Raw genomic sequence first — 7,671 nt, 5'->3', positions numbered from 1 at the left:
GAGAGTCGAAGTGGCCCACTGTGCGCAGACCTTGTGAGTGAAAGTGATGGACTGCGTTGGCGCAATCTGAACACACTCGACTGTAGGACGTCATTTCTCGTTTAGCTATTCATTTATGTATTGATTTATGTCATTGCCGCTCTCTTCAACTGTTGCGTAGACAGCCGTGCTATCGGCCCAGCCGGCTAAGGCCCAAGAGAGGCTCTGACGCAATGCACAAAGTAACAAAAAACATACCAATGAAATGGAAATTGAATATCTTGACATTATTCGGAATGGGGAAAAATGAAAATCAAGAACTAAAATGGCGAAAATGTCAACGAATATTTATGGATCTCTGCCTTATTGTGTTTCGGTTTGTTAACCGTTCGGCTAACGGCTAAAATCATTAAAAATCCTTAACTGTTCCCCTTTTTCTTTCAAAAACTTGGTTTTCTCTCGTCTTTTATTGTGGATACGACATTTTGTTGAGGACTTTTTTTTTTTCCTTCTTGACGTCATCATCTGCGCCGCGTGATTTTTAGCGAAAACATTTCCATACACCCGTGTTTGTTTTTAACGTCGGTCCATTTTGACGATGCAAAATACATACGACAAAAGAAAAACGGGCAAAATGAACCAAGAGTTGGGCCGGACTGGACGCTCTCGTTGACACGAAGTGAAAACGCAAGAGGCTTAACGTCTTGCGTATTACGAACCGGCGTTCATTGATGGAACGAGCCACGCTAACTCGCCGTTATATTAAGTATATACGCCACATACTCAGACACGAGCAAGAGAAAGAAAGAATACAACCAATATTTGTTTGTGTGCATATCGTTTTCTTTTTTTTTTTTTTTTTTTTATTTAATTTTTCCGCAGTGGGGGCGGAGACTCGTACATAACGGAACGATGAATTCCACGATCGTATAGTCATTCATCTTGTCATTTGTTTGTCGTTTCTTTTCTTTTTTCAAATATCGTTGGCAACAATACGCACGTACTCCTTTTTTTTTTCTTTCAACGTCTCCACCCCGTCAGCATAATAAATTAAGGCGAACAAAAACCAAAAAAAAATTAAACATTTTTGTAAAAAAATGCAACGTGTATTTTAAAATGCGGTTAGAATCTTGATGTTTCCAACCCGTACACAGTTACACTCGTATCCCATAGCTCTGCGTGACTGTTAACCATTTTTTTATGTTCATTATTCGTGTGTGTGTGTGTGTGTGTACCTGATCGGAATGTTTTTACTGTTCGATTTTCCCATCAGATCATTTTTTTAATTAGTTTCCTCTGTTTCGGCCAAACTGCACGCGTGTGTCAACCGGACTTTTTTTTTTTCTCTTTCTGATCGTCGTGCTCCTGCGTGTGAAACAGAAAAGAGCACGATCACAAAAAAAATAAAAGGGAGTCATTCTGGTCAGTGAAAAGTGTCAACTCTTGGGCGAGCACGCGTGTACAAAATGCGGTTATTTCCTATACATATGGCGTTGCCCCCCCATGAAAGTTGTTTTGGAAACTGCTGCGTTCCAGATCTTCTTCCTTCTTCTCTCTTTGGCTGACATTTGATGCGCGATATAGTCAAACAAGGTACAAGGTGGAGTTTCAATAGCACGTCACACGCGGAGGCATAAACAGCCAACTGGAGCGCGATGAGACGTCCCCGACCGCGTCATTTTCTCCTCTTCTTCATTCTCGTTTCAACCACTATCCATTTTGGAACCATTCCATTTTCTAATTTGTTTCAGAATTATTATTATAATTTTTTTTTTCTTTTTCTTTTACCCGTCACTGGAACCCATGTCACATCTAACCCTTTTAGTTTTTTTTAGTGAATAATTTTCTTGTTATGACCATCACGAACCTGGTGACTGACGAGAGATTTAGAAATTTAGAAATGAAAAGACCAGTTTGATCGGACCTCGACCTGGTGAAAAAAAACACAACCACGTAGCCGGTCGGTGAACTCGTCTCTTCTTCTTTTGTTTCTTTAGCTCCTAGTTTTCAGCTTTTAATAAAAGAAAAAAAAAGAATTTGTCTTTAAAACGGCCACGGGCTGTTGGTGTAAGCAGTTCTTCCGGTTTTTCTTTACACGTTTCTCCTACTGTTAACGTTCCACCTTTATTTTTAGTAATTTTTTGTTTTGTTTTTTGTTTTTCTTTTCGCCTTTTCAACAAGAAAAACCTTGCCTCCCATCTCGTAAGAGAAACATAATATAAATTAAAAAGACAGAAAAAAAACAAAAAACAACGATCGTTAAAAGACTGGCCCAATGTCGGGTGCCATTCCTGTTTTTCGTCTTCCTCAAGTTTCTCCGTTTTTCACGTTCTTAGCGCCGCCTTTGCGTTGCGACCAGAAAAAACAAAATAAAAAGACATGCCGGACGTAGACCCAACTGTCTGACAGATTATTTGTTGTTTATGTGGAAACTGTGGGTATTAAATACCACAAAAAGCAAAAAGAAAAAAAAAAAACTTCTTGGCTCTTGTAAAGAGAGAGAGAGAGAGAGAGAGCCGTCCTGGTATTTAAAACAAATAAAAACAAAAACTTTTCTTAAATTGATGACTGTTTTATTTTGCCTTTTTTTCTTCTTTCTTCTGTCTGCTGCTTTTGTTCAACTGTCCTTGTTTTTTGTTTTTCTATTTCTATCCGGCTGTGAGTTGGCTCTATCCGATGATGACAAAGCGAATCATTCGTCTACACGAACCTTTCAAAATCGAATTATTTTTACCTATACGAATTCACATACATTAGTACAAAAAAAAAAAAAGAAAACATCAACATCAACTTATTATGTGGATGTCAGCAAGCCTGTTTTGCCCTACATCCCCGCTGCGGCCTCTGCAGAGAGAAAGGTTAAAAATTTAAAAAAAAATTCATTAATAGAAACGGGGGTGCGTCTCTTACATAATCTCAGATTTACTGGGTGCCGCTAATTATTATTTTCTTTTCCATCGCAATCTCATCTGGATTCCAAAAAAAAAAAACATTGCAACAGGTTTTCATGGGGCAGAATGAACGAACTCTCTGTGCATTACGTAGCGACTCCAACTGTCGAGTGAGTCTGCCGACCAAAGTCTGGCCGTGTGCTTTTTTATTTCTGCTTGTGGCAATAGGGGAGGAGCCCGAAACACCCACTTTATTTCTTTTTCTCCAGCAGCACACACACATATACAGACAAACCGAATGGTATAAGGGAAAAAAAACAAGAAAGAAAAAAAAAAGGGGTGGAGGAAAGGAGAAACTGGCGGCCAGTGTGTACAGGTAGTTTTTCCCAGTGTATAGCCGAAAGTAGTTGCAAAAGAGGCAGACAGTTGAGAGCCAACGGCTCAACAGTCAACATCTCTTCGGCGGTCGGAGTAGTTTTGAAATACAACATCCAGGTCTAGCGCGACTGTTGTTTTTCTTTTTCATTTGGGACTCATCATCTTCTTCTTATTATTTTTTTTCACGAAGGACAAATCTGTGCGTTGTGTGTGTGTGTTCGTGTGTGTGTATCCCTCAAACGTTTCGTCCTTCGTTTGTTAATTTCCAGTTCTTCTTTACGTAGAAGAAGAAATTTGGAAAAAAGAAACAATCGTCGTGAAAGTGAATCGATTCACCGATGAAATTGAAACGTTGACGAAACTACAAAGTTCTTGTTCCGGGGAAAAAAAAAAATGAGTCCTACGGTTTGGTCTGATGGTGAAGAATCATAGGGAATTTTCGATTGTTTTTATTTTTTTTTATTTTTTTGTCTTTCCTTGATTGTGCGCTAACGAGCGGAACTGGCCAGTAAAAAAAAAATAAGAAAAAAAAAGGGCAAAAAATTGTTGATTTTGTTCGTGCGTTCGGGTTCAGTCACGCAATCTATAACAAACAAAAGAAGCACAAAATAGAAACAAGAAAGACAAAAGGAAAAGAAAAAAGAAGAAAACCAAACATTAACGACATGGCGTTTCGCGTACGTGAAGGCAAAGTTGTTCCGCCTTCCTTGCGATCCGATCACCTTGCCAACCGCTATGTCCTGACCGGTCCGATGAGTCACGGGCCTGGCGGCGGATGGCGGATGCCCCCCGTTCGTGTCGTTGGACCGCAATCTCATCACTCTTCTTTCGCTCCGGTATTCGACGGTCATCGTGATCCACCCGAGGACAAGTCGTCTAATAACAAATACCTGTTTCGCTCATCGCAACCTCACCTGGTCCAACCTCAAGCGCATCTGTGGGCCAGCCATCAACAAGAGCCCGGCTCGTTGCGCGGCCATCCGCAGCAAGCAGGCTCATTGCGCAGTCATCCGCCGATGTTGCCACTACCCCCAGCACCGGGAGGCACGCAAGGGGGCGGCAGCGGAGCTATGAAGAAACAGCAACCAACGGTAGGCAACAACTCGCAACCGCTGAGACGAGCCGTTTCATTCCTGGATCGGCCCGATTTGGCCCAGTCGAAGCAGACGAGCGCTGGCAAACCATCGAAGTCGCTCAAATTCCAAGAGGAAGAAGAAGTCACGTACGATCCGTGGGCGGTCGAGAACGGAGCGTCGAAGCAGCCGACGAAGGAGAACGCGGTCAAGAAGATGGGCCGCTCGAAGAGTTTCATGGACGCGTCGCAGAACGGGGACGGGGCGCCAGTTTCGGCCGCCAGCGAAGGAAAAGTGCGCAAAATGCTGCGCAAAAGCGCGTCGATTCTCTACCCGTCTTGGCTAGCGGCTGCCCGCCGCAATAGCCAGTCGCATCATCCGTCCGAACAGCAACAATCAGCGGCTGATCCGCATGCGAAAAAGGAATCGCCAAACGCTGCGAGTAAGCGACCGGCCAAGGACGAGCCCGGCCACCAGCCGTTGAACGTCGACGGCCATCACGAGATGGAGAACGGACGAGAGTCGGGGACGGAGGCGACGCTTTACGAGCATTCCACGCAAAGAGCAGCTGCAACAGGTGACGACGATTACGGTTGGGAATCGATGGAGAAAAACGATCGCCTGCCGGCAGCAAAAGCAACAGAAACAACAACAACAACATCAACAACTTCAGCTGGGAAAAGTGTGGCTGCGGTAGACGATCCGGCGACGGCAGTAGGCACGGCCGACGTAACGACAGCAGGGCCGGCACCCCGCCGCTCGGTCCAATTGCCACGCTTAGGCGAGCGCAATCGCATCGTCGTCCAGCCTTCTTCTCAACAGCAATCGTCTCCCACGGTGGGCGATCACCCGCAGACGGGTTCAGTCCTCTCTTCGTCGTCGTCGTCGACTTCCTCCTCGACATTGCCCAACAGTAGGAAGCCGACGACCAGCAAATGGCACATTTCTTCCGGCGGGCCGAAATCGCTGGCCGTTACCACCGTTCAGGTGGGTCGTCAGCCCACGTCAGCCCCGACATTCAAATCAGCCGAGAGACGATGGCAGAGTTTGATCGTTTTGCCCGATTTGAACGATGCCAAAGCCTACGACGATGGCAGCAGCACCATCGACCATCCCCGAAGCTGCTATCCGGCCAGCGGCTCCGTCTACGGCGAGATGCTCGATCAGCAACACAAGAGGAGGAACAAATCGAAGAGCGGTTGGATGGGTGCTGGCCAAGGCATCGGAGGGTCGACCAGCTTCTTGGAAATCGAGCGCGATTACGCCACAGTCAGTTGGGAGGATTTGAGCGATTCGCATTTGTACCATCATTTGCATCCGATGAAAGCGCAATCGCATACCTCATTAGCTATCGGCCAGCACGGCCAGCAACAGCAGCAGCAGCGCTTGATATCGTGCCCGTCGTACGAATCGCTGGACGACTATCTGATCACGTCGGACGACGAGTCGCGCCGCCACCACCACCGCAAGACGTCCCATTCGATCAGCCATTCGCAATCGCAATCGCAGCTCGTCTATTGCGACAGTTTCGAGAGTTTGCCCAGGCCGCCGCCGCCCGCCGACGCCGACTACAGCCCTCCCGACATTTCTCCCGACGATTCGTCTGAAACGCACCGCGGCGACCGCGAAAACGGCCCCGGCGCAGGCAAGAATCGCGTCCGCGTCAAGCTGCAACGTCTGCCGACGTTCATCCAGCGCCAGGAAGCCTGGCAACGCAAGCCGTGGAATCAGAGGGCCCAGCAACAGCAGCACCAGCTCAAGGTCTTCTCCTGCTCGTCGTCGGCAATCATTCCGGAAGCTGATTCGCCGCAGCCGCCGGCAAGCGGCCACAATTGGCGCTCTCGCACCAGCGATCAGGAAGAGGAGGAAGTGGATGAAGAAGAAGACGATGACGACGATGACCTTTCCCGCGCTCCCGACCTGATCCGTCATCGGAGCGCCGTTGCTGTGACAGCCCGCGCAGGCGCAGCTGCTCTTGGTATCAAAAGGTCGATGCCAACTGGCAACAGCAATCCAGATCCCGTCTACTGGCACGACTGGCTGCCGCCGCCAGCCGCTCTGCTCGACTGCGGATGTGGCCTTTGCCGCGTTACGGCCAGCATGAACGCATCGGGCACCTACCAACTGAGGGCCCCCATGCCGCCGTCTTTATTTGCGGCCCCGCAGCCGCCGTCTCGGCCACCTCCACCGCACGTCTTCCCTCCGCTTCAATTGCATCGCCAGAAGCAACAGCAACAGCAACAACAACAACTTCATCACAAGTACCAGCTGCAGCAGCAACGTTTCCAGCAGCAAATGCGCCAGTTGCCCGCTATATTCGGACACGCAGCAAAGAATAATAATTCAGCCATCCGGCGAGATGCCTCTTTCCAGCACCAGCAACAATCGACCGCTAAACCGCCACCACTTCGCAAGGTCCTTGTTTTATTTCGGCCCTTTTTTTTTTTTTTTCCTTCTTTCTCAGTTTTTGTTTCTTTTTTTTTTTATGGCTTTTTTTGACGTGGCGGGGGGAGGAGGGGGGTTGCTTTTTCGCGTTCATCGGACCAATGTCGCTGATGACCGTCAATGTTCGACTAGTTACGCTCGTTGGAACAGGCAATTTTTGGTTTTGTTTTGTTTGTTTTTTTTTGCAACCGGCTCACCAACATTTTTTAGTTGATTTTATTTTAAAAACAAAAAATCCCAAATTGAGCTGGGAAACGCATCAAATGAAGAGGTGGAATTAAAGATGAACGCGTGTGAAGTAAACGCATGAAACAGAACTCACAGCCACTGGGCGGAAGCGATCCAATGCGTGTTTTGAGGTCCTTTTGTTTTTCTTTTTTTAAATATATCGTTCCTCTCCTGTTTTTTTTTTCCTTGGGTTCTTTTTTTTTTCAAATGGGCTTAGCATTTAAATGCCCAGCAACTGGCAAATGAAAACAAGTGCGGGATTTCGATGCTCGTTATAGCCGCCTAATGTTTGCGTGAAACCGCGGGATATTTAAGCAGCCGTGCGCATCTTTCCCAATTAACTTTAAGCGTTTGTTGTGTTTTTATTCGATTAGTCCCTCCTTTTTCTTTTGTTTTTTTCCTTGGTCGTTTGTTTATTCAATCGAATAATGAGAGGATCTCGCGTTCCAAACACGGTATATAGAGGAAGATTACGGGGCGACTTGTTCCTTTTTCCCAAGCCTTAATGAAGTGTGTGGCTGTTTTCAGTCACACACAATCCAGTCGCACTTGTTGCTTTGAAAAAACAAAACAAAAATCTCACGGCGATGGTTTTTTTTTGTTTCCTCTTTTTCTTTCCTTTTGTTGTCGAACGACAATCTTGACTTCATCAATTAGTCAATCACCTAGTTGGTAGG

At 46.4% G+C, this 7,671-nt stretch overlaps 1 protein-coding gene and 1 long non-coding RNA gene across 2 annotated transcripts in view; one reads left to right on the top strand and one right to left on the bottom strand.

Annotated features, from left to right (window-relative positions):
• Positions 1 to 2,339: 2,339 nt before the first annotated feature.
• LOC123470182 lies at positions 2,340 to 3,037 on the bottom strand. Its single transcript, XR_006643766.1, has 3 exons — positions 2,890 to 3,037; positions 2,771 to 2,823; positions 2,340 to 2,713 (listed from the first exon to the last, which is right to left on the bottom strand). It is a non-coding gene; the product is annotated as an uncharacterized LOC123470182 (long non-coding RNA).
• A 224-nt stretch (positions 3,038 to 3,261) lies between these two features.
• LOC116917016 overlaps positions 3,262 to 7,671 on the top strand; it is a 28,090-nt gene continuing 23,680 nt past the window's right edge. The window contains 1 exon segment of the mRNA XM_032922360.2: positions 3,262 to 6,736. Coding sequence (XP_032778251.2) covers positions 3,914 to 6,736 — 2,823 coding nt within the window. The 5' untranslated portion in view covers positions 3,262 to 3,913.

The sequence above is a fragment of the Daphnia magna genome, linkage group LG2 (genome assembly GCF_020631705.1).
Source record: "Daphnia magna isolate NIES linkage group LG2, ASM2063170v1.1, whole genome shotgun sequence".
Lineage (NCBI taxonomy): Eukaryota > Metazoa > Arthropoda > Branchiopoda > Diplostraca > Daphniidae > Daphnia > Daphnia magna.
The sequence above is the reverse complement of the archived record's forward strand: the minus strand, read 5'-3'. Positions and strand labels throughout refer to the sequence as shown.